This window comes from Ambystoma mexicanum, chromosome 9 (assembly GCF_040938575.1).
Source record: "Ambystoma mexicanum isolate Mex_15411 chromosome 9, UKY_AmexF1_1, whole genome shotgun sequence".
Classification (NCBI taxonomy): domain Eukaryota; kingdom Metazoa; phylum Chordata; class Amphibia; order Caudata; family Ambystomatidae; genus Ambystoma; species Ambystoma mexicanum.
In genome coordinates this window covers 1,069,405,638-1,069,433,040 of record NC_090931.1, presented here as the reverse complement: position 1 = coordinate 1,069,433,040, position 27,403 = coordinate 1,069,405,638, and the positions used below count along the sequence as shown (strand labels likewise).

The following is a 27,403-nucleotide window of genomic DNA, read 5'->3' as shown; positions in this document are numbered from 1 at the left end:
TTGAAAAAAAGGAATGAGGCAGTAATGGGCGACAGCTGCCATTGCAGATCATACCCTACAAGCTGTATATTTGTGCAGTGAAAGGCACATCTGAGTTCCTGTGCCTTTCACCTCGTGTATAAATTGAATCCCTGGTCCATTGCTGTCCATCAGAATCTTAGGAGTTGTGTGAACAAGTCAACACTCTTGCCCATGATTACTCTATGGTCATCAAAATGAGAGCCTTTGAAGCAATCCTAAGTGAACGACGTAGTTGTGGTATTGAGTGGTCTCTGGAAAAGATGCAGTCTACCCCTGCAATTGGTTTCTGACCCAACAGGGGAACCCTAAGCAACACACAAGGGTTATGTCTACAAGGGTGACCCAACGCATGGCTGCCTGTGTTTGGAGAATGCTAATGGGGAGAAGTACAGTTATATATTCTGCACATGCTGTCTGAGAATTGTCATTGCCACTCTGTTAAGCCACTTTGGATCTGTTCAAAGTGGCTAAGCAGAGCGACAATGACAATCTACCCTTCATTTTCTTTCTTTGTTTCTTTACTAGTTTTTCTTATTTTCTCTTTTGCCCCTTTTTATTGCCTTTCTCTTTCTTTCATTATAAAGGTTTGACTGGCACAAATGTATGATTTTTTAGTTTAAACGCCAATTGCACTTCAAACTGGATTTCATAAAAAATAAGAAGAGGTTTCAAAACAAATTATACAGAATATTTAAAAGAGAGTTAATGCATTTTCAATAGAACAAAGGCAATTCCATTTTTATTTTATGACTGGAAGATTGGGGAGGGAGGAGGAATTTAACTCCCAAATAAATAGAATTCTACCTTAAAAGATGGAATAGAGCCTGTTCCACGTAATAAATTACTTTGTCACAATCTTCCATCTCATTTAACACTTGACATTTTATCTAGAAACATGATCCATTGGGTAATGTAGACTTTTAAAATGCCAGCTGGGTCGTAAAGTTGCCATTTAAAGAGTGCCTATCCTAACAGAGTAGTGCTCATTGCATTTGGGCTGTAATGCATTTGTTGGGTGTTAGGCAGAATTATATGCAGTACCCCACACACAAATAAGACTACAAGTGACAGTACAAATTCACCTTTGGTACTAGCCTGTACTACGCAGTTAAAGTGGTAGCGATGGCTGAGCAGCGAGACTTATCTCAAGAGTAAGTGAGCAGTATCAGATAGTTACACAAAGGACAGCAATTACTATGATTCAGGCAAACACTGACTCAGGGTTTTCAAGTAAAAGAATATACACTTATTTCACTCTTCAGTTGTATAACATTACACTGTTTTATAAGCAGTTTAAAAATCTCACTCTTAATACACCACACCACTCCCAATAAGTTCCAGACAAGTTAAGCTCACAAAATGAAGTGGGAGCAAAATGGCACTCTAGCAATTTAAAAGGGAGGGAAAAACAAAGTTAATAGAAATTGAACCACACTAACAGGTAAGTATTCAGGGCAATTGAACAAGAGGAACTACAGTGATAGCATCAGGTAGAAAAGGCTTAGGGCCAAAGTTAATGGGTCAAAAGTCTTTTGCTCAAGATCACACAGTTCAGGGTGGTTTGTGGTAAAGTTCGTGCCACGGATTCCAGACGAGGTTGGTTGGCAAAAAAGTTAGTTCAAAGAGAAGAGAAGAACAAGCCCTCGGTTTGAAGAAAGATTTCAAACACTTTCACCGTGGCTGAACAAACAAACAACCGGATTTGCACAGTACCTCAAAACGGAGAGGAAGCTGTAGCTGACGCAGATGTTCCTGGTAGTTCCTGCAGGCTCATGGTTCCTGAAGCGACTATCGGACTGACAAGAAGTAGGAAGAATGGAGGGTCCTGCACTACCCAGGGAAGAAACCAGCAGCAGAGCAAAGCAACAAAAAAAGGTGTGCTCCTTAAAACCCAAGCAGGGTCTGACCTTCCTGGCTATCGGCCCACTGTAGCTCTGTACAGCGAATTCGACCAGAGGAGGGGTCCTGGCTTGCAGTTTGGGCGAACTGGTTGGTCCCACCAGCTCAACGGAAGAAGTTTCCTGTCGGATCTTTTCGTCATCGGATTCTGAAGATTCAGACCAGTAGCAGGGCTTCACCGGGCGGTTCAGTTGTAGGGGTCCTCTTCCATCAGCTTCTCGATGGTTGTTTCATTCCAGTGGGGACTCTGCCTTTCCAGTCCCAGAGACCTGCTTTTTAATGCAGTTTTTCCCCCATTCATACAGCCTGGTTGTCAATCACACAGCACGGCGGCTGTCCTGGCAAGGACAGTCACCCAGCCAATCAACCAGGAGTGCGACTTTGGTTACCAAGGGAACCCATGGCAGGGGTCCGAAGACCCCTACCTCACATCCTGCCTACCCAGACTTTCAGGCACCTTAAGGAGGGCTTCTGTGCAGAAGCCTGCGAAAAGACGGCGAACAAAGGGACCAGACCTGGTTTGGCGCACGGAGTAAAACACAAGAAAGACATTTACAAAAAGAAAGGGCGAATAAACCCAGCCGGAACCGTAATAAAATAGATATGGTCAAGCAGGCTTATGTTTGAGGCTAATATAATAGCCTAAAACAATACCATGGTTATTTAAGATAACCGCGGTTTACAAATTAGGGTAGTTACCACTGCCACCAGCCAAGTCTTGATGTAAAGGGAGCGAAACAATGCTCCAAGAGACACAGAAAAAGGGGGATAAGAATTAACCCTTTCCAATACTTCATGTAAGATGGGGTGTACTGGGTCTGTGGTTTAAAGTGACTAAAATAAAGTTAATGGCAACTTTACCTTTTTTTCTGGGGGACATTAGTCGGCCCCAGAAAATGGAGTCAGTGGGAAGTCTAAAAGACAACCCTGTGTCACTGCACTGAAGGTGCTGTGTAACAAACATGAAAAATATGAGGCCATGGAGTAGGTGAGTCTCCAGTGCCCAAGATCACACAAAAAATGAATACACACACAGCAAAACACATGTAAGAGTGGGAAAGAGGCTCACACTCGTACCAGGTGAAAAAAATAAACCCTAGAAATCCAGCAAAGCTGCTGAGGGACACATTAGGTAAGGGAAATCAGCCATTTGTGAGAATTCTCCCTAACACTGGGCAATAGACACAGTATTAAAAAGGCTGGACTTCCACAAATGTATGATTTGTGTTTTTTCTTTGAAAATAGGAGAGCAGAATTGTAGCAGTATAGCAGCGCCTGTTGTCCCAAGTCCACTCTTAACTTTATGTCCCTCTTTTTTTTCAGTGCCCACTAATCTGGCAAATGCCAAAATGCAATTTCCCCGAATTTGCTAGCTAACCATTCCCAGAGACTTCTATGTGACAGACCTTAAGTAACTTACTGTCCTCTTACACATCTATAGCATTTTGTGAAGTCAAATCAGCATGTGCTAATATGCCTGGCCGGAATGAGCCCTGCGGCAGTGTCTAGCAGGCAATTTGAGGCTGTACCCAAACAGTTTGAATCTTCCTCCTTTTTTGGGGGACGCTCGAGAGCCTCAGCAAGATGGCAGAGGGTTAGAGGAGCTCCGTAACTAGCCGGCCTGTGTAACCGAATCTCAATCCTTTAAAATGCAGCAAAATACATGATAAAGGAATATTATTGGATCAGAGAAGACGTGGCATCAACATGCGAAATCTGGAGGCAAATCGCACAATGGCTCCATGAATAACAGGCTCAGGAGCAGTGGGCACACCACGCTATGAATGTCAGCAGCACAGGAAAAGGCACGGATAAACGCAAACCGACACCCAACGGCCAGCCTGGACCCCAGGCAACAACAACAGAGCTCTACGTCAATGCTGATAATGACGCGCGGCAGGGTCCAGATTTAAGTGCTGTGTGCCACGATTAATGTGGTAACTACTCCCCTACAAAACCAGAACCCCCGGAGCAGGAAGACGTCTGAAGTGCTCTGCCATGGCCGCAAGAAAACAGGTACGTTCTGCCAACGCGACGCTGCCCTGCAGCGGACAGAGAGGCCAACGGTGACTGCTGTGAGAGTACTGCAGCTCAGCCGCCACTGCCGCGGGTGATCCCTGGGGGAGTGGCATTGCCCCTAGAGGCTGCCTCTGAGCAAATGCAGGGACCACTGCCCAGAAAGTAAGGCCAGCGCTCGGCTCCTCGCAAACTCCACGAGCGCGCGGACACTGACCTAAGTGAGTGCCCACCAAGGGCTAACAGCTATCCCCAGCCATTCAGCACCACGAAGCACAAACTGCAGAGCAGCAGGGCCCAACGTTCCCGTACTCACCCCCCACCCCTCACAGGCCAAATCTGGGCCCCACCGATCAAAGGCACTGGAACCAGAAATCGGGGGAAATAAAAAGAAAAAATAAGAAAAGCAAAGCAAAACTGCAGCTGCTGGCAACGCACTGCAGGCCCCCACACGATCACAGCCTCACCCGTGGAAATCATCTGTGGCAAACACCACGGCCTCCGGCGACCAGACACACCCCCAAGGGTCAGGTGCAGGAACCGGCACTACCCTCCCGCTAACACCCCAAAGAAGCCCGACACGGACAGGAATCCAGGATCCTAAGAATGGAAGGGGCCCCAGCCAGCCGCATGAAGCAACGCAAGGTGACAAGGGACCCACAAAGCGCCTGCAACCTGATGGGAGGGGACACCCACAATTAACCTGGCACCCCCACAGAGCAAGGGGGAAGCCACGGGGGAGGCCTCAACAGCTCAATCATGTGGGCTCAACTAAACTGCCCAAGTGCATCAGTAAAACAACAGATCAAGCACAGGTCATAGTGCAGACTACTAATAGGGAAGACCCCCACAGCCACTTAGTGACTTGCACATATAGCTCCAGGTGGTGAATTAAGATTACATAAACCTTCTTCCAGGGAAGGGCCAGGCGCAGCCAAACCCACATCATACCTCCAACGTGGCGGCAACCAACACACCACTCGCATGAAACCGCATGCCACACGCTTGGGGGAGGAAGACTTAACCACCCACGGAACCTCTCTTAGCCACTCCATGGGGCACAAACGTGACAGGGTGGCATGCAACAAGAGTCTCACGCTCCAAACACTAAGGACATCCTAGACAACCCACAAGCAGGAGGCTTGCCCAGGCGCTCAGCAAGGAACAAGCCAGAAATGGATGTCCAAGCACATCTTCCGGCCATACTGGCTGAGAGGAAACTAATCGGCCAACGAACACAGGAAACAAACACGGCGGTTCATGCCATAAAGTGAGTCCTCCAGGAAGTGCGATGCCACCTGGCGGCTCAGGCAGAGTGAACCAGAGATAAGGAACAGCGGATCAGCGCCCCGGAGGACAACCAAACGACCACTGAAAACGACCTGGACGGAGTCATACGAGTTGTCCAAAGACTGGTCGAGAAGATCGATGATCAGGAAAACCGGTCCCGGAGGAATATCCTCAGAATCGTCCGGGTCCTTGAAAACACAGAAGGAACGGACATGGAAAAATGTATCTACGACCTCGTGCAGAACTCCTTGCACCTAACCAACGCCAAGGACCTCATTATAGAACGAGCACACAGAGCTCCGATCCTCAAGCCAGCACAGCTTTCAGCACAAAATGGCCATCCTCAAGGCGTACAGGTCGGCAACCGCAGTGCGCATCGACGGGTCGTAAATACGCATATTCAATGATTACTCGTTGGAAGTGGCAAGAAAGCCTAAAGGCTTTAACCTAATATTTGAGCCACTCAAGAGCACGGAACACAGGCACTACCTAAAGTTTCCAGCAGTCTGGTGCATACAAATAGACCGAGTATGGCACTCATTTGAGGAACCGGAACCAGCCTGGTGGTTCCTACAACAGCAGAACATCATAACAGCAGACTTCGACAGTGCGGCAACAGAACCAGTAAGATCAGACCACTAACCCCCCCCACCAAACCCCCATGCCCAGGCATGGACGCTCACAGACAAAAGGCAGAGCTCCAGGGGGATGGGACTCGGCCCAAAAGAGAACATGAAACAGGACCGACCTTGCAGCGAATCGAAATCAGCAGAAACCCACCGAGGAAAAAAAAGAAGAAAACATTTAAAAAAGGAAAATGCAAACTTGCGATGTGATGCTCAAATCCATGAAAAATGCCACGACGGAATTAGAGAAAACATATTGCCATGAGACAAAGGGGGGGAGACCAGGAAATCGTCAAAAGGAGTGACCCCAACCACACAAACCACCTGCTACCCTACAAGGACAACCTAAACAAGGCATTTGGGTAGAGGCGGCAAACCAGCAGTTTGCACTCGCCGACCCAATATATGGGCTCTTCAGCCTAGTATTTGGCGAGGGCCGTACGGTTGGCCCACACAATGTTGCTTATATTTGTTTGGTACATGCTCACGATTGGGCCTGAGTTATGTTAGGTGGATGAAGTTATTCCACAGGTTCAATGTTCGGGGGAAGAAACAAGAGACATGCTCAAAACAGATACTCGCAGCCAATGATAATCCCGACCCTACAGGACCTGACAGTAATGTACCATGCTAACTCACACAATGGGTAAGCTCACACTAGTGACCCTAAACATTCAGGGACTGGGCCACCCCATCAAACGCAAGCGCTTACTTAACTAAACGCAAGATATCCAGAGGGACAAAATATTCCTACAAGAGATCCACCTCAATAAAACCAAAGCTGAAATGCTGGCACATGGATGGGTGGGCACTGCAGCACACTCGCCGAGCCAAGGGAAACGAAGGGTATCGATACTAAAACACAAACTGGTTGCCTTCCAAGTGCAGCATGCATACAGCGATAAGGAGGGGCGAGTCATATTGGTACAGGGGCAGATACAAAAACATGCAATTACCCTAATTAACCTATACGCCCCATGAACAGACACACCATCCATTTTCCCCCACACATTCTCCAGGTGCGCCCAATACATGCAGACCCTCAGTAATAGGGGGCAATCTAAACATAACTCTAGATCCAGTTCTAGACTGACAGGGGACAAAGCTGGACAACCCACCGAGCACCAGAAAAAGGGCGACCCTTCAGGCCCTAATGTCCGATCTGCAGCTAAAAGACATATGGTGCCACATTCATGCGAAACAATGGGACTTTACCCACTATTCCCACCGCCATGATGGCTACTCAAGGCTGGACTACTGGCTAATGCCGGCTAACAAAACAAACATGGTATCCGACTGTAACATCCTACCGATCACGATTTCAGACCACGCCCTGGTAACACTGCACATCTCACTCCCTGACACTGCCTGTAAGCCCCCAGCGTGGCGCCTAATCCTTCGCATTTTACAGCACCCATACGTAGTTGAGCACATACGGGAGGACATCGAAGGGTTCTGGACCAATAATGAGGCTCCTGGATATACCTCATACAGATGCTGGGACGCGTTCAAAGCAGGAGGGGACAATGCATAGCGTGTTGGTCACACAAACAGAAACATTGGGGGTAGGTGGAGGCTCACTTGACAGCGGATCTCAAGACGCTAGATGCCCGCCACAAAGCGTCCAGGGACAAGCAGCTTATACACCAACTCCGGAAAGTAAGGGCGGAAATCGGACAACTCGGCACAGACCGGGCACAAAAGGCATTCACAAACTGGTCATACGTGTACTGCATGACGAAGGACAGACCACTACACCTGATGGCACTAGCACTAAAGAAACGGAAAGCCGCACAAATGATCACAGCCATCAGGGATAAAGCAAACAACCTAGTAGAAGGGGATGAACCTATAAACGCAAGGTTCGCAGAATTTTATCAGCAACTGTACACAGCAACCGACTCATACTCACCCTGGGCATTGAGAACTTCCTTGATACAATATCCATACATAGAGTATCACCAGAGCAAGCTAACATACTCGATGCTCATATTACAGAAGCAGAAATAACCTGAGCGATCCTATCCCTCTCTCGTGGAAAAGCCGTCGGCCCCGACGGGATCCTAATAGATCTTTATAGATTCATTGTCGAGGACACAGCCCCGAAGCTTGAAACAATCTTCAAAGTAGCTCTCGCCCAGAAAAAACCTACCTAAATCAATGCTGGCCGCCAACATCATAGTGTTTCATAAGAGCGGTAGGGATCCAGAAGTATGCGGCTCATATAGGCCGATCTCCTTAATAAACTCTGATGCCAAGATATTGGCAAAATGCCTTGCACAAAGGATAGAAAATACCCTCCCGCAATTAATACACAAAGACCAAACTGGCTTCATCAAGGGCAGGCACTCCAGCTGTAACATCTGTCGGCTACTGCACACTATCGCGGGCAATAGGGACCCCCAAGACACCATCCTGGCCGTTGAGGCAGAACTGGTGTTTGATACGGTGCAATGCAAATTCATGTTCTGCATATTACCCAGATACGGCTTCCCCCCCCGAGGCTCATACACTTGATCAAGCTCTCAGTGGTCACCAATGGGGTAGCCGCCGCTGAATTCCACCTCCAATTGGGAACGCGTCAGGGCTGTCCACTCTCACCCCTGCTATACGTGCTGTCCATTGAGCCCCTCGCCATCAGGATGCGCACAGACCCAAACTGGACAGGCATACCCCAAGGGTCTGAGGAACATTGAGTATCCCTGTATGCAGATGACCTACTAATCTATACCAGCAAAACTATAGCGTCATTCCCATACATCAAATCACTTCTGCAGGACATCGGCCCGCTAGTGGGGTATAAAATAAACTGGAACAAATCTGAAGTAATGCCCTATGACAAGAAGTGCCATGGTATCCTGGGAGGATTACACCATTCACTCTTCAACCCCACTCCATAAAATATCTAGGTATCTGCATAAGTGCCTTAGTGGTGGAATTACACATCCTCAACTATCCATCGGTCATATGTAGCATAAAGGCGGATTTAGAGAGGTGGGACACTCTGACTCTATCCCTGGCCGGGCAAATCAACTCCCTCAAAATGAATTCCTTCCCTAAATTGATCTACATAACCGTGATGCTCCCAACCAGCCCAACCCCAAGCATGTTTAAAGAACTAGATGCAGCCGTCACCAAATTCATAAGGCGAGGGAAGAAAGCCCATATTTGCCTCCCCATCCTGCAAGCGAGTAAAGCCAACAGAGGGCTCGTGGCTTGCGGCCCCCGTCACTTCAGGCGGCCCAAATGGGCTGGATGAAGCAATGGCTAAACAGAGCGACAATACTAACTAGCGGAGCATGGAAGTGGGCATGATGACCCCACTCACACCCATACAGATTATGGCAACGCCACCGCACAAGCTCCCACCAACACTTAAAACGCACTCAATCATAGGACCAACTATTGTACAATGGCATAGACTACAGGCGGCTCAAGGGGCTTCTGCTAAACTGGCATGGGCCAGTATTAGATCAGTACTAGCGTACGGACAACCACATACGATACATAGGAACCAGACAGCTGAATGGGGAAAATGTCTGCATAATGGATATCACTGAGGATGTGTCATTTATAGGCTTTCGAGAAGTGCAACGCTTTCTGGGGCTGGGGATGGGGATTGGCTACACTATAACATCATTCAAGCCACAATACAAAGACACACGACTGCAGAATCCTGTCAACTATCCCCCATACTGTGTGAGAGTGAAATGGGACAGAATCTAGAAACCTTTCCACGGCTCCATACATTCTACTCTATGGCAATCCCAGATAACACGCACAGAACGCAAGTGCTAAACACGGTACGGGTGAAGGACCTAGAGGTCCCAATCAACGGCCGACGTACTCGCCTACTTTCAGGCCATCCCAAAACCTCCATCAGCCTCAGAAACAGAGAGGTACAATTCAAAATGATACATCGACTTTACTGCACCCCAGTTAAACTCTATAAAATGGGCCTTCAACCATCGGCAATGTGCTGGACAGGCTGTTTGGGCAGAGGGTTGATGGGTCACATACTGTGGTCATGCCCCGCAATAGCCCCCTACTGACATAGAATTCATTGACCACTCACAAGCATAGTGGGGGCAGACCTAGCCTTCACACCCAAAGCAATGCTCCTGGGCACCGACGGAGAGGACAGTCACACAGATGCACTCACATGCAAACTCATACACCTCATCCTTTTCACGGCGCGCAAACTTCTAGTCACGCACTGGAAAAGACCGACAGCACCGTCCCCTAGCGAATGGGACACCACCCTCTCCAAGACATGCAGACTGGAACGAGCCGCCTTCAAATGACAAACAAGGCTCAAACCAGAGAGTGGGGAATGATATGGGGAGCTACTAGACCCATATATATAGCAGGAACAGCTAAATTAGAGTCGATAACTCACCAATGGACCCGCAACCCAAGGGCCCGGACAGGTACAGCAACCAATCCAATACTATGGCTCGTCACCCACGAAGTAAGCACGTCTCTGGAAAAGGGGGGTGGGAGTACGTTTTGAATGTAGAATTTTGAAACATTTATAGTGCGCACACGACGAACTGAATCGAATCCTGGAGCAGATGGAACTTAACTAGCACAAGTAGAGAATCAGTCAATTACTTATAGCCGACAGTAAAAAAATACCAATAAAGGACAGGGAGAAGTGTAACTCTATTTAAATAGATGAGTCTTTAGACCTGCTCTAAAGGTCAATAATGAGTTTTCCCTTCTTAATTTCAAAGGCAAGCTGTTCCATAGTCTGGGACCAGCAACTGAAAAACTGTCACACAGTTCGACCTCAGAACAGTGAGCAAGTATTGATTGTCTGATCTTAAAGCCCATGTAGGGTGGTGCCTCTTTAGTTGATTAGCTAAATAAATTGGTGCCAATCCATTTAAGCATTTGAATGCTAAACACCCGATCTTAAATTTAATGCGCTCCTCTACCGCTAGCCAGTGAAAAGAAAGACGCAAGCCTGAAATTGGGGTGTTTTTAGATACCCCAAACACTGGAATTTTGTACCTTTTTGTAGGCAATGAATCTGCTTTGCCGGATCTCTGGCCAGAAGTCCATTACAGTAATCTAATTTGGAGTTAACCAGAGCTCCGACCACCAAGGCACGAACCGTGTCTGGAATATATGGAAGGGCCTTACGAAGAAGACTGAGAGGGGGATTACGGGGTACAGCGATCCGCCAATTTCGTACTGTAAAAGGACACAGAAACCGCATGAATAAGTCGGTTTCTATTTTATGTATATTGTATACCTCACAGCAGATGACCTGTGTCGGGACAGTCTCGGGAAATCCCCCTCCGTACCGGGATCCCGGGAGTTTTTTCATTTTAGAAACCCCGTCTGGGGTTTGCATGGTTGGGTGGCTACGGTAATTAAAATAGTAATTATTTTTCACAACACTTTTATAATTTTAATTTGGCGGATTGGCTCGAACCCCCAACCTTTCAGGTACAAGTCACAACACTTACTGACTGTGCCAAAGAGACTGGCTTGGATACGGTTGTACAGCAAGCCATGTAATATCAATGAGAGCAAACGCTTGTTTTGGATTAACATGCCAAGATTCACAGACAAAACTGCACAAATGAGAGCATATACACTTTATAGAAAGAAGTGCTGGAAATATGATTAGGTGGTGGTTAAGGGGACGTGTTGGGGGATGGGCGGTAATTGGTGGGCTGCGATGGGGTAGTCCCTCTTTTATGTTGTTGATCATCCCGGTTTTTCGTTTTGGAAATCTGGTCACCCTATACTTAAGGAGCCCTCCAGCATCTATTCCTTTGCAGATGGGGAGAAGTTGCAAGTGGATCTAGGTCACCTGGCCTAAGCGCCACACACCTTCTTTGCCCTGTCTCTTCCATCCTGTTCTTAACTCTTAGATCAAGGGTGTCTCTCGCCTGGGCGTCCGAAGCGAAGGGCAGATGAAGAAAAGGGCAATTCCTGTTTGGAGCAGGAAGGGCAGATGAAGAAAAGGGCAATTCCTGTTTGGACCAGGAAGGGCAGGTGAAGAAAAGGGCAATTCCTGTTTGGACCTGTTCGGACAAGGATGACCCAGGGCCCGACCCCCTGCTCAGACAGCAGGTAAGCATGCACCAACATGTGTTTACTCCCTCTATCCCCAAAGGCCATCCCCATCCACTCTGGTCCCCCCTGTGATGTTCCTTTGTGCCCCCCCACCCTTCTCGCACACAAGTGTTGCCTGTTTTGCTTGATTCTTCTACCCTGCTCCTTCTCCCCCCTCCAGCCTACTTCTGAAGGAGTCTGTCCTGATACATTCGGGTTTGACCATCACCGTCTTGTGGCCAAAGCTGGATTTGACTTTTATGGACTTCATTGATTCACGGTGCGTCACCCTTTCTCAACTCTCATGCTGGACTTCCTTTGCATCTTGTACTCATGGTGGCCCTGAATCATGCTGTTCCCATTTTCATCTTGTATCCTGGCTTGCAACATTGTGTTAATACTGCCTTCTGCAGTTGTATTCGCTCTCCCCTCTTGCTTCTCCACTCTTTTTGACTGCAAACTCTGTTCTCTCCTCCTCTCCCTATCTCCCTTTTCCTATCTCCTCCCCTTACTTTCGTCTATGCACTTACTCTATCAGAATTGTCCCTGAACCTAGTATGATAGCAACCTCATCTGTATCCTACCCTCTCCCCTTACTTGTTCCCCGCCCCCCAGCACTAACTGAAATGTCGTCAGGCCTAGTATGACAGTCGCTGGTTTTGTTTCTCCCCTCCCTTTCTGCACCCTTCTCCCTCACCTTTTGTTTTCTCCGGCTCTACCATAAATGTCAGGCCTAGTGCGGTAGGCGCCTGTCTGTTTCCATTTCCTTTCCACTCTCCCCCTCCCTTCCTTATCTATGCCTTAGCTCTTGCACTATCTGAAATGTCATCAGGCCGAGTATGATAGTTAATTTCACATCCTTACTGTTCATGGCCTGTAAGAATGTCATTGCATTTTCCCTTGTTCCCTCCCTTGCCTTGAAGCGCTTTGAAACACACTGTGTATAGGCGTTACATAAATAAACTATCATATCAAATCCTCAAAATTCAATAAAAATATTTTTTTGTAATCTATAGTTTATTACAAACTTTTTTATATTCGTTTCATATCATGTCCCGTTTATTGTTTACCTTCCCCCCCTTACCAAGTCCATTATCAACTAGAAAACGTAATCAACCAGTGACAAGAAGTCTGTCATTTCTTACTCAACTGTCAGAACCTTATCAAGGTAGTCAATCACTGTGCAAATTTGCTTGAAGTTGGTGCCTACAAGCATCATATACCACCACTCCTCCATATTGCCATTTAGGGGGGCAAATGTGCTGAAGAATTTGTTTCTTTGACCATTCAGGGCTAAACATTCAATGATCAGGTGTTCAGATGATTCCACGGTGTTCTCACAGAACCGGCAAATGGTGTTCATGGTGGCTTTGTCATGTTTTAAGAACAGCATCTCTTTTGTTTGATATAAATTGAAGCGCAGCCTCAGGAAATGGTCTCGATGATAATCTTGAAGGGAATCTTTCTGGGTATTTCGGGGTTTGATTTAATCCACATGCGTCCACTCCATTATTTAATGGTGTTAACAATTTTGATCTTTTGTCGAAAGATTTGTATCCAATCGCAGAGTTTTTTCTTTTTCTTTGTTGCACGTGGGTTAATCAAAACCGTTTCCATTTCAACATCAGCATGGATTAAGTTTGTGTCTATCATGTCTGTCCAAACCTTCAACAACCCAGTATAAGTTTTTTCTGGAGTCGAATTCAAGATACGATAAGGCAATGGAGCTGGTTCCATTAGCATTTTCCTCAAGGCTGCCACCGATTTCCAAAGTACAGATAAATATAATGACTCTCGCCCAAGTTCATATCGAATAGCAGTCATCGAAACATTTCGAGGAAGTAATCCCAAGTAGCACAGTTTATATTGAGACCAGCTTCACTACCGAAGGTGATGGTAGCCACAACCTTTTGTATAGAAAACATCCTCACAGGTTTTAAAATGAATTTGCCGTATGCAACATTCAGTTTTGCACCTTGAAGTGTTAAATTTTTTATTCTTATTTTTAAATCTTGGGTCAATTCTCATTCTCGTATTGATTTGTTGTAGAGAATACCCAAGTATTGAATGCCTTCTGTGTTCTCAATTGGCTCGCTGGCTATAAACCATTTGAAGTTCTTTCCTCTTTTCCCCAGCTTCGTTCCAAAAGAGACCATTTTTGATTTATTTACATTTATTTGCAGATCATTCAGATGTAAATAGCCCTGAAGGTTGCATAAAAGCCTCTGTAGGCCAATTTGTGTGGTGTCCATAAGCACCAAGTCTTCGGCATAAATAGCCCAACTGATTTGGTGACCATTGATTCGTGGACGAAATTAATTAGATTTCAGTAGGGCTACAGATAAATCTGAAATGTACAGTTTGAAAATTAGCGCTGCCAACGGGCAGACCTGCTTTACCCCTCTTTTTGTTGGGATTTTTCCTGTTAATTCACCTTCTGCATTTAATCTTACCCTAATCGTTGTGTTGGAGTGTAAGGCCATGAGTGGTTGTAGAAGCTCTGTAGGACAGCCCCACTTCTGTAATTTATGCCACATTGTATCTCTATTAATACTATCGAAGACTTTTTCCACCTTTTATGGTCTCAAGTTTCAACAAGTTGAGAGGAATTAGGTTTAACTCGGTCCCCACCCCTTTTGTGAAACATGTTTGGCGGGAGTCGACAATTCCAAAATCAGTTGCCCATTTCGATAGTCTTTTTTGAAGAAGCGAGGCTAAGGTTTTACCAATGACATCGAGCAAGGCAATCGGACGGTAGTTGGAGAGGTCGTCCCAATTGCCTTTTTTGAATATCGGCACAACGCCCGCCGATTGCCAAGAAGATGGAATTTTCTTGGTCACTGAGATTTTTTTTTAAAGTACTTCAATGAAGGAGGCCCACTGTTCTCTGTTCTTCTTTAACATGATATTGTAAGACCGTCGGGCCTTTAGTTTAGAAATCGCTTCTAATATGTCTTCCTTTGTATAACAGACGTTCCTTGGGTCTTTCGTCTCCACTGGGGGACGAAAATCATTGGTTCAGAGCATTTAAACACACTGGTAAAGTGTTTTTCCCAAACGTTGGTGTTAATTCTATTGCCCATCATTGCATTCTGATTTAGGGAACCTTCATTTATTATTGGCCAGATATCTCTACTGTGGTGGGTACATATTAATCTTAACATCTTAACATAAGAGTTTGAAAGAAAAAAAATAATCTTCCTCCTTTTGTCGAGGCAGCCCCTCCGAGGGCAGGTGCCTGTCACATTAGGGCCAAAGGGGGACACCCTTTCAGGAAGTCCAAAATCCTATGTTGCAGGAAATATAAGTAAGCAGCTCATTAGATTAAAGAGAGCTGGAAACATCGTAGACCGTCCCAACTTCCAGCTGAGTGAATTAAACATGTGTGCTTTAAGCAAACGAAGAGGAAGCCTTGTAACAATCCAAATAGTGGGTTTGTTACTTTGTTTCCTCCGGCAACGCTGGTGAGGGGAAAAGAATAGTGACCATTGCACGTTGCCTGCAGATATAATCCATCTTTCCATTTGCCATGGGGGAAAAGAAAGAAAACAAACGCATATCTCCCCCACGAGAGGATAAGCTTGTGAGAACCGGAGGACTTGTCACAGCTTGTATTTACATCTGGCAGAAGAAGAAATGTTTCCTAGAATTTGTAGACAACACTAATTCTGCAACCCAGGTGACAAGGACGTCCTAATCTGAGGGTTTTCAAAGTAAAGGGTTTGTCACTTTTAGACTTTATACCTAGTAATGGACCAACACAGCAGCTTGAGAGTGAAAGGGCAGAGTATTAATGACTTTGCAAAAGGCGAGGTCACTGTCAAAGTGCCAGATATGCAGATGGGAATGAATTCCACACAGGTGAAATGGGGCATGAGAAGTGTTGTCACTGTTAGGGTAGTTTTCCCAAAGGCCTACTGGCAGTAAGACTTTAGTAAGTTCTCCCAGTGGTTTGTAGATCACCAACTCTTAGTATCAGTCTGCACTAGCTCGGGACCTTGCTAGTGTGGCAGAGCAGTTAGGCTCACCTTAAGAGGACGTTGTGAGCTTGTAGGTAAGTACTCTGAATCTTAGACAGGTACAGCAAAGAAGCACTTGCACATATAGTTATATAAAACATATATATTACATACTAGATAATACACTTCAAAGGGCACTTTCAATTTTGAGTTTGTTCACAGTTACAGTTGTAGCAATGTTAGAAAGGGAAAAGACAAGGTCATCGTATTCTCAGTAACTGCACACTCATGCGGTTTTCAACAGGTCATATGTTAATGCATTTACTCTGCAAACACATATAGAAAAGTCACTTAAACTGAGGAAAAGAAGTGGTTAGCGCAACATGAGCTTTGTTCAAGGTTCTAGAGATGGTTTCTTCGCCTGGCAAGTATTTAAAGTCCAAAAACCCGACCCAAGCTAAAGGCAGTTCGGAGAGGGCTTGAAGTCTTGACAAACAGCGAATAATGAAGAATTCCTGTAGATTTCTTCTAGTGTCTAAAGTTATTGAAGCAGCAAGTTAGCAACTAACAAAGGAGACCTAAAAATGGACTCAAGAAGGGGACACAAGCAGCAGCTTGGGTCAGAGGTAAGAGGGGGTTGCCCTGGACACCTCTACGTGCACTCCAACGCTCAGGAGTGACTTCTTGGAATACAGTAAGCAATACCTTTTCCCCACAGTACCTTTTATTTTGAAGAAAGTGTTCCTGTTGGCTCCTCTGCGATGTGGCAGCTCTGGACCCGACCTCCGGATTCCTTGGTCTGGTGACGAAAGGCAGGACAATGGACGTCGGTGTCTCTGCGCATCAGTCTTGTGGGAGGACCTGTAGCATGACTTTCAGCAACTTCTTGGTTCACTCTCCGGTTTTGGCACCTTTTCAGCAGCATCAACAAAGGATATGGATCTCCCGGTCAACCTTCTTCGCTTCCTACATTCCCATACTCAGGTGAGGGGGCTCTGGGCGAGTTGTATAGGATCTCTGGAGTGTCCTTACGGGCTCAGCACATATTTGGACGTATTCAGCCTTTCCACGATGATGCACTCGAAATGGGCAGCAGGTCTCCTGGTATTAGGGTTCCACAGCTTTGGAAGGTTATAGGACTTAGGGAGATGACTAGTTTCAATGTTATTCTTGGGTCTGGTTGTTCCCACCAGCCAAAGTGAAGGAGTCGTCCTCTTCAGAGCTCCTCAGTCGCATAGAAAATGGGGGACAGGACAGCAGTGGTCGCTTCACGGTCTTGCAAAGGGTCTGCAGGTGTCTCTGGTTGTGGTCTTCTTAGGTTACTTCTGTTTCCAGCGGTCAACTTGCTTTACACTCCAGAAGCCTCACCTTTTATATAGTTCCAGCATGCACTCCTCTGCAATCCGTCTCAGCATTTTACAGAAAGGGGCGATTGGCTTTCCAATCAGGACAGACAGCCTAGACCCCCCCCAATCCCCTTTTGGGAGCTGGTCCTATTCAGGCCCTCTGGCAGACAAAGGACAGGGGTTTGGAAGACTCCTCCCCCACTTCCTGCCTGCCCAGACACTCTGGAGCCTAGGCAGGGATACCTACGGGTTCATGCCAAAGGCAAAACGCACACACAGACCTCCCCCTCCCCACCCCCCCCAGAATGGTAGAAGAAGGGCTAACAAAGAACAGCCACGCTACTTATGGTGAAAACAGAAAGGAGGCCCGATGTTGATACTTAGGTGAACCTATTGTGCACTACCAAGGCTACAGACATAGCATGCGGTATAAATAAATACACAATAGTTGGTAGAACAGGTCCACTGCCACCAGCCATAACTAGGCGATTGTCTATGTGACTAAAAAGTCACAGGAGCAGAGAGAAGGGGGATACTAAGTATCCCTTTCACACTCCACTAAAGGTGGTGTCTGCAATCTCTCGGACTATAGAGTTTTGTGAGAGATACTATCCTTATGAACTGCAGTTACTTAAGGATATAGAAAAAGAATCTTAAAGGGGTCCGCATCAACACTGCCAATAATCTGTGTGCTGCAGTAGTAAAACACAGCTTTCTTTAAGAGCTATGGAGTAGACAGACTCCATATTACAGGTAGATTACAAAGAATAGAGTTCGAAAAGACAGAGCCCATAAGAATGAATGAGTGGAAAAAGGCTCCACTCATTCAGGATTAAAAGAAAAAGGTCCAGAAGTCCAACAGAAAGTGCTGGGGACCTCACTATGAGAGGGGATGAAGCACAATAATGATAAATCGCCCTAACAGTCACATAAACAAGATTTGCAACGAGAATGGATTTAATGGACTTTGTCACTTCAGAAACCATATATTTTGGAGAAAATGTTTGCAGATGTGTTTTTACTCTAGTCAGTAAAGATGTTTCGAGGGTATTGGGTCCTCCGACGTATTCCATATCTATGACAGTAATCGCCACAGCTGTGCTGCTTCAGAAAATGTTTGGCGTCTGCGTCGATGACGTCGATGCGCCGTCCTCGAGGACCTCCTCCGATGGCCGACGTCACCCGATGTGATAAGAAGAACACACGACGGCCGTAGCCTCAGTTCTGTTTTTTCCGTGAACGTGTTTGCTTCGTGAATCCCGGTACGCCTCGACTCTTTGGAGTTTCTGTTGTTCTCTTGGTTCTTCGAACCTGTTTGTTTTGTGAAGAAGTTTTCCTTCGTGAAGATGTCTACCTCATCTTCAACCCCGCGTTCAGGCTTTAAGAGGTGCGAGGACTGTGGGTCCAAGATGTCTGTGACGGACTCGCAAGACGCCTGCCTCTGGTGCCTCGGGAAGGCTCATGACACGGATGACTGTGTCGACTGCCAGTCGCTCACGTCCAAAACCTTGCGGGAGCGCAAGAAGTTGTTGTCGGTAGGTAAGGTGTCCAAGCCCCGGGAAGTCGAGGTCTGCAGGGCTTTCGACGGATGATTCGAGAGGTGACTCAGCGCATCATCGTCGGAAGTCCAGTGGGTCTCCTTCCAGGAGTCGGTCTCGCCACTCCTCTCCCTCTTCGAGGCATTCCCGGAAGCGCCGGCATCGGTCGCCTTCCCCGTCCTCTTCCGAGGACTCTGCCCATCGGCTGGTCACTTATCCCACCAAGCAGGCGACACCGGAGGAATAGGCTTCCTTCGGGAATAAAATGTTAGCGATTCTCGAATCGCAGGGCACCGGTCCGTTCGCGCCTCCGCGTGAGATCGGTCGAGAGTCACCGCTCGCATGCCTTCGGGCTCGGGTGATCGGCACAATTCGCGGGAGAGGTCCCGCTCGGACAAGGGGAATCGTTCTCGTCATGCCCGTTCCAGGTCCTGGTCCTCGACGCGCTCGAGACCGCGTGAACCTGTGCAGTCTTTGAGGAAGACATCGACGCCTGTGGCGCCGAGGACGTCGACGGACTCTCTCGAGGCTCCGCCTCCGAGGAGGTCGTCGACGCTGTCGGCGCCTAGGATGTCGAAGGACACGCTCGGAGCTCCGGCTTCGAGGTCTGTGTCGGTGCTGGCGGCGCTGCGGCTGACGTTGATGCCGATTCACTCAACGACGACGCCGATTCTCTCGACGCGGCGCCGATTCGTGTGGCGCCCTCGACGCCTTTCGAGGCGGTGGTGTTGGAGGAGCCCCGTGGCACGGGGGATACCCCTAGAAAGGCTCTGGCTAAGGTCAAGCATGGCTTTGGTCCCCAGGTGCCTTCCTATCACCGCCTGGAGTACATTTCAGAGGTTGATGAGGGCTCTGATGAGGGCATGGTTCCGGATACGGTGCCAGATGAGATTCTCTCGGGCCGTAGCCAATTTGAGGACCTGAGGCAGTCACTGCATGATGCCAGTGGACTGGACACCTCTCCGGAGGTGGAGTTTTGTGGGCCTGAGCCTGGCACTCATGCCGATTCTTCGTACCGCGCCTTATGTCTAGGATCACCGAGTACTTGGGATGGTCTGCTCCCCTAGGGTAGTTTGTTCAGGATGATCTTACGGACATCCTCGATCTTGGTCCCCCAACTGACCCGGTACTGCCGTTTCATATGGCTCTACAGATAAGGGTGGCGGCAGCGGCTTGGACTGCTCCGGAGAGTCTCCCGGCAGTGGGCAAGTCTTTGTCACGAAAATACCGTCCAGCCAGTAGCGACCCCTTCTACTTGACCAGGCACCCCACTCCGGAGAGTTTGGTGGTGCAGGCGGCTACGGCCCCGGCAAAGCGGGCGTCGTATCTTACCATCCCTCTGGATAGGGACGACAAACGGTTTGATGGCTGGGTGAAGAAAGTGTTTTCTTCAGGGGGTATGGCGCTTCAGGCGGCCAACTCTGTATGTGCCTTGTCTCGTTTCACGCACACTCTGTGGAACTGTATTGCATTAGCGGCTGAACATATTCCCGAAGGGGACGAACGGGATGGTTTCCTTGCTATGGTCCAGGATGGCAAGGATGCCATGTGTGAGTCCGTTCAGTCGGGTTTGGACATGGCAGATTGCGTCAGCCGGTCCATGGCGGCGAGCACTGTAATACGCAGGTTTGCGTGGTTGCAGAAGTCTGGGTTCGCTCCTGATGTGCAGTCCCGGCTCCTCAACATGCCCTTTGACGGTGAACATCTTTTTGGCAGCAAGGCTGACGAGAGCCTTGAGAGGTTGCAGACCTCCAAAGCTGCAGCGAAGTCGTTCGACAACCTCCGCCTTTTCGTCCTAGGGGACAGCAATGGAGGGGTGGTTCCTTTCGTTATTACTCATCCTTTGGTAAAGCGAGAGGAGCTGTCAGTCAAAGAGGCCACCGTAGGAGTGCCAGAGGTGGAAAACAGGGTACTCGAGGTGCCAAGGCCGCTCGGGCAGTTGCCTCGTTGCCCTCAGGCAACGCCGCAGCCGCTACCACTCATTCATGAGGCCATGTCCCATGGTTCGCCGGTTGGGGGAAGGCTGGGGCAGCATCTTGCAGAGGGGGGTGCCATTACTTAAGATGTGTGGATTCTGGAGATCATAACCCATGGCTACTGTCTTCCTTTTCGGCAGAGGCCTCACGACAATCCACCAGGGAACCTCTTTGAAGAGTCCGGATCTGCTCCTTGCACAGGAAATTCAAGCCCTGCTGGAGAAAGGCGCTATAGAACTGGTGCCTGAAGCGGAGAGGAACAAGGGATGGTATTCCCCTTATTTTTTTATTGCAAAGAAAGACGGGGGATTGAGACCCATCATGGACTTGCGCGGTTTGAACAAACTCCTCAGGAAGGACAAGTTCAAGATGGCTACTCTCTCAAGTCCTCCAGACCCTTCAACTTCAGGACTGGTTTATGTCTCTCTTGACCTCAAGGACGCTTACTTCCATGTGCCGATCCATCCCAAGCACAAGAAGTACCTGAGGTTCGCGGTTGGCGACTCGCACTTTCAGTTTCGGGTCCTGCCGTTCGGATTGACCTCCGCCCGAGGGTTTTCACCAAGCTCATGGTGGTGGTGGCAGCGCATCTCAGGAAAGGGGGGGGGATTCACGTCTACCCCTACCTGGATGATTGGTTGATCAGGGGGAGCTCTCCCGAGCAAGTCCTGGATTATCTGTCCGTCACCTGCCACTCCCTTCACAAGCTGGGCTTCTCCCTCAATTTAAAGGAGTCCCATTTGCCGCCAACACAGCGGCTCGAGTACATCGGAGCAGTGCTCGACACATCCCTCGGGCAGTGTTTTCCTCCCCAGGTGAGGGCTCTTCACATTCAGCAGATGGTGCACACGTTTCAACAGTTCTTGAGTTCAAGAGTTCTTGAGGTTGCTCGGCCTCATGGCATCCTGCATTCTTCTGGTGCCAGAGGCTCGTCTGCGGATGAGATCTTTGCAGTGGGCACTCAAGATGCAGTGGTCGCAATCCTCCGGCAGGATGTCGGACCCTGTTCAGGTGCTGCCCTCGGTCACCCAGGACCTTCTGTGGTGGGCCGTCAAAGGCAATCTGAGGAAGGGGGCTCCGTTCTGGCTTCCCTGGCCGGAGGTGATTATCGTGACGGACGCATCCCTCACGGGATGGAGAGCTCATGCCAACAAGTTGACAGTCAGCGGTCGTTCGTCTCCGTCAGAGTCCAGACTCCATATCATTCTGTTGGAGCTGAGGGCCGTCAGGCTAGCCCTGAAGGCTTTTCTGCCGACTGTGCGAGAAAAGAGTGTCCTGATCCTGATGGACAACACGGTGGCCATGCACTACCTCAAAAAAAGGCAGGGGGCAGGGTCACTTCCTCTGTGCAGGGAGGCGATGCAGCTCGAGTTTTGGGCCATTCGGAAGGAAGTTTCGATCTCGGCAGTTCATCTGGCCGGAGACAACAACGAGACGGCGGACGCTCTGAGCAGGCAGAGCACATCTCTCACGAGTGGGAGCTGGCTCAGGAGATACTCCTGGAGATCTTCACCCTTTGGGGGACCCCTCAAGTGGATCTCTTCGCCTCCAGTGTCAACCGGAAGTGCGAAAGGAATTTCCTCCAAGAGGAGCTTTAGGGGACGCGTTTGTGGTGGAGTGGTCCTTCCCACTGCAGTATGCGTTTCCTCCAGTCCCCGTCATCCCGCAAGTGCTGCGGAGGTTATGCAGGTTTGGTTCCCGGATGATCCTCGTTGCTCCAGCATGGGCCTGGTGGACGTGGTACCCGGACCTTCTCGACTTGTCCATCTGCCCTCCACGTCGTCTTCCCTACCGAGACGATCTGCTCTCACGGGAGGGAGGTCAGGTTCTCCATCCAGAGGTCAGATCCCTCAACCTTCACGCTTGGCTTCTGAAAGGTTGAGGCACAAGGATTGGGACCTCCCTGAAGACGTGATGGAGGTGTTGCTCGTGGCCAGACGGCCAGCAACTAAGTCTCTGTACCGTTGCCGTTGGCGTAAGTTCTGCGACTGGTGCAGAGTTAAGAATGTGGATCCTTTTGCATGTGACATTCCCATGGTTCTGGCTTTTTTGCTTTCTTTGGCCCACAGGGGCTTGCAAGTGGGTACCATTAAAGGTTACCTGGCAGCGCTGTCCATATTTAAGCGCTCGTCCGAAGAGTGTTCCTATTTTAAAATCCCTTTAATTTCTCAGTTTTTGAAAGGGCTCACTGTGTTCCCTCCGTCACCTTTCCAGGTGCCCGGTTGGGAATTAAACCTTGTTCTCAAGTTTCTGATGGGTGCTCCCTTTGAGCCTTTGCACTCTTGTCCTTTGAGACTGTTAACTCTTAAAACTGTATTTTTAGTTGCGCTCACTTCCGCTCGCAGAGTGAGTGAGTTACAGGCACTTTCAGTTAAGCCACCCTTCACTGTGTTTCATAAGGAAAGGGTTGTCCTTGGAGTTCGTCCTTCCTTTCTTCCGAAGGTGGTGTCGGAATTTCATTTGGGCCAGAAGGTTGTTCTTCCGGCATTTTATCCTCCTCCACATCCTGGTAAGGAAGAGGAGAGGCTCCATAGGCTTGATCCTAGGAGAGCGTTAAGCTTTTATATTTTTATATTTCACGCATGTCCCGGGTCAGAGTGGACGATCAACTCTTCATTGGTTACGCTGGAAAGCGTTTGGGACAAGCTGTGACGAAACAGACTTTGTCTCGTTGGACTATTTTGGCTATCTCCGAGTGTTACCGCTTGGCGGGTAAGGACCCACCGGCTGGCTTGCGGGCCCATTCTACAAGGGGTATGGCTGCATCTACTGCCCTACAGAGGGGTGTTCCTATTCGTAACATCTGTGATGCAGCCACCTGGGCGTCAGTACATACTTTTGTACGTCACTACTCCCTCGATTCCATCCGATGACAGGATCTGGCCTTTGGCAAGGCAGTCCTTTACTCCGCAATTTGATTGGGCATTCTAAATTTTTTCCACCTCCTTGCTTTGGTACTGCTTTGGGAGTCTGTCATAGATATGGAATACGACGGAGGACCCAATCCCCTCGAAAAACAAGTTACTCTCTTACCTGGTAACGTTCTTTCGATGGGATGGTCCGACAACGTATTCCATATCCCTCCCTCCCTACCTTCCCCACTACAGAATTTCTTATGCGATTGCAGCTTAGGTTTCCGCAAGGCTTTGTGTGTCTGACTGGCAGAAGACTGGTGTCACACGTTCTGGGTGAAAAAACTACAACTGAGGCTACGGGCGTCGTGCGTCCTACTTATCACATCGGGTGACGTCTGCCGTCAGAGGAGGTCCTCGAGGACGGCGCATCGATGTCATCGACGCAGGACGCAGACGCCGAAAATTTTCCGAAGCAGCACAGCTGTGGTGATTACCGTCATAGATATGGAATACGTCGTCAGACCATCCCATCGAAAGAAAGTTACCAGGAAAGGGAGTAACTTGTTTGTTTTACGCAACCCAATACAATAGCAGTAAACCTGCTGTAGTATAATTTTAAAAGCTTGCTGTTTAAAAGCTGAACTGAAAAAAATATTTTTAATTTGAAAGGATGCATATATTGATGGTGTCGGAGGACTATTCTGAACTTTGTTTTTGTGTATTTAGTGAAACCTTTTTAAACATTCAGTATAAACTTTAAAACTACTATATACATCAGAGCTTTCAATACATATATCAACATAAATTAATATCCAATTAGAGGGATAAATCCTGACAAAAATAAGTGCATATAAGTACTCAGGAAATGTAAACTTTATTGTTGCAGGTTGACCACGTGGACAAAAAAGGGCAGTGCGCTTTGGTACATTGTGCTTTGAAAGGCCACTGTGACATCCTTGAGTATTTGATCAACAGTGAATGGCCTGTGCCTTCTCGCCAGCAGAATTCTTTGAGAAAAAACTATGCACTGCAGCAAGCATTAACAGCTGCGGCCAGCATGGGGCACAGTCAGGTAAGCGAGTACTGACCTGGATGCTTTAAATATCTTTGTCTTGATTTGTGGCTATTAAAGGGAAGTTACTCTTTAGCAGCATTATACTAGGTAGGCTTTTAAAGAATAGGTGTTTATTTACCGGGACACAATAACATTGGTGAGCGTTGTTTAATATAATTTAGTTCCTTATTTATGGTTAATCTTTTTCTTTAAATACCTTGCTGGCTAGATGCTATTTCACTGTCGTTAATCTTGTCTTTGGAAACCAGTTCTTTTTTTTAGTCTCCATTGTAAACTTAATTCATTTGAAATCAAGTAATATGAAATGTACATTTATAGAGAATGCTATTCATGTCTATAAAATATATAAACTAGAGATGCCTTTGTGTCACATTTAGGCTAAATGGGACTCATATTGTTATTATTGTTAGTATTACTGTATCTGCTGTCTCATCAAGCCATGACGTCAATTCATTTAAATGTTGTGATGTTTGTGAGCTGTGCTGAATCTGATATGATATATATGATATGATAATATAGCATTTATAATGCGCCTATACACAAGTGTTACAAGGCGCGACGAGGCAAGGGAGGGGGAACAAAGAGAGGACGGACAACAATCCTACTAGGCCAGGTGTCATTCAGATCGCGCAAGTGCATGGGATGGGGGAAGGGAAAGTGCGGGGGGGCGAAGGGGCAGTGCAATACAAGGAATAAATAATCACAAGGTTAAAGTAACGGCCAGCAGGTGCAGAGTGCAAAGGTAAGTGCAGAAATCAGGTGTCAAGTGCTGATGGTGTGGCTGTAGGGATTCAGAAACAGTCCCAAGTGCAGGGGTTGCCAGGCAGGCAGTGCAGGTGCGTGTGACTGGCAGGGGAGGAACCTGGGCCCGAGATCAGAGGGTGGCCAGGTAACCAGTTCAGTTTCAGCCAGGAGGTCAGCAGGGGAGAGGAGGAGAAAAAGTGGAAGCAAAGAGAAAGGTTTTGAGATGCTTCCGGAACCGGAGGTGGTTCTCCTCAAGTTTCAGGGAGGCTGTTCCAGAGGGAGGCCCCAGCCGAGGAAAGAGATCTGCCACCAACTTGTTGCTTGGAGAAGCGACTGACCCTGAGGGAGTTGGAGGCGGATGAGCGCAGAGCCCGAGAAGGAAGATATTTAGGAAGAGAGAGTTGAAGGTATATAGGCCCCAGGCCCCAGAAGGCCTTGTGGACAATGCAGAGGGTTTTGAACCTAATCCTCGCAGCCACTGGGAGCCAGTGCAGAGATTTCAGTCCTGGAGAGATACAATCCCTGGGCTTAAGGCCAAGGACAAGTCTCGCAGTCCTATTCTGGATGAGTTGCAGAGGGCGGAGAGTAGAGGCAGGCAGAAGGCTGTTGTAGTAGTCCAGCCCAGAGAGAACCAGAGCTCTGAAGACAGTGAGCTTCTGGGGGAAGGAGAGGAAAGGGAAAATACCTCTGAGGAGGTGCAGTTGGTAGTGTGACTTCTTAGAGACGTCAAGAGATGTGAGGAGAGAAGGAGAGTTTGGAGTCAAAGATGACCCCAAGGTTTTTAGCCTCACAGGTGGGAGCAGGAAGAGGGCCAAGAGAGGCCAGCAAGGAGGGAGTGGGTGTGCCGATGAGGAGAATCTCGGACTTACTGGCATTAAGGCAGAGGTCATTGGCTGGACACCACTCCTGGATAGCAGACACTCCGTGTTGAGAGAAGGAGAAGTGGTGGCCGAAGGTAGCCTGAAAATGAGCTGAGTGTCATCCGCATAGCACTGAAAGTTGAGGCAGAGAGCGACAATGCGGTGGTCAAGAAATGCCAGGTATTGGTTGAACCGCCAGGGAGAGAGGTTAGACCCCTGGGGGACAACACAGGTAGAGAAAAAGATAGCGGAGAGGAAGGACCCAAGTTGGACCTGGGAGGATGGGTCGGTCAGAGAGGAAAGAAGTCAGCCACGCCAGGGCCTGAGGTATACCCAGGTTATCACAGAGACATTTGAGCAGGATGGCATGGTGACCCGTGTCAAAGGCGGAAGAGAGATCAAGCAAGATGAGGACACACGGGGTGTTAGAATCAAGGTTGGAGAGCAGGTCTTCATGGTTGTTCAGGAGAGCAGTTTCCGTGCTTCTGGCAGCTCTGAAGCCAGACTGATGGTCATGAAGACAACCAATAGTTCAGTGTGGAGATTAAGCTCGGAGATAATGTCATCACTCCTTTTCCAGGGATAGCCTCCACCAATGTGGTTAGGGGACAGCAGCCACTACCTGATCCTGACCCTGGGGGTGGCTATTTGAGGGAAAACCACATGGGGGCAGGCAACCCTCAGGGGGATGACACAACATCAGCAGGTGAGACATTGTATCCCCCTTTTCTTTTGAGGAAACTCCCTCAATCCTTCATGCCTTTATGGCATACTGTGGCAGTTCCTTAAAATAACCTGTAAAAGTTGATGACAGAACTCTTCCCTCACATAGAGCATTAAGTAGTGAGACAAAGATGACTGCCAAGAGAGAGATTCTCCTGAAGAACCAAAGTGCTCACTCTAGTGTTTGTTAAAACATGATTGGTTCTAGGTGGTCCCCAGCCATAATGTGTGCGTTCATAATCAACACAGCTGAGATCCAGCAGAGAGATCCTCCAAGCGTCAGCATCTTGGACGCGGCAGGAAGTTGCTGTCAACAGAGTGAGAAGGGAAGCGATGAAGCAGACTGAGTATCTAAACCCACTGGAACCCCAAAGGCTCTGGAGTGGAGGCGGCGTGTGAGACC

At 48.2% G+C, this 27,403-nt stretch overlaps 1 protein-coding gene across 4 annotated transcripts in view; it reads left to right on the top strand.

Annotated features, from left to right (window-relative positions):
* The window catches only part of TANC1 (tetratricopeptide repeat, ankyrin repeat and coiled-coil containing 1), a 2,406,012-nt gene that overhangs the window by 1,913,873 nt on the left and 464,736 nt on the right, over positions 1-27,403 (top strand). For all 4 annotated transcript variants that reach the window (XM_069616378.1, XM_069616375.1, XM_069616376.1 and 1 more), the window contains one exon: positions 24,485-24,670. In XM_069616378.1, coding sequence (XP_069472479.1) covers positions 24,485-24,670 — 186 coding nt within the window. The remainder of the gene's footprint in view (positions 1-24,484; positions 24,671-27,403) is intronic.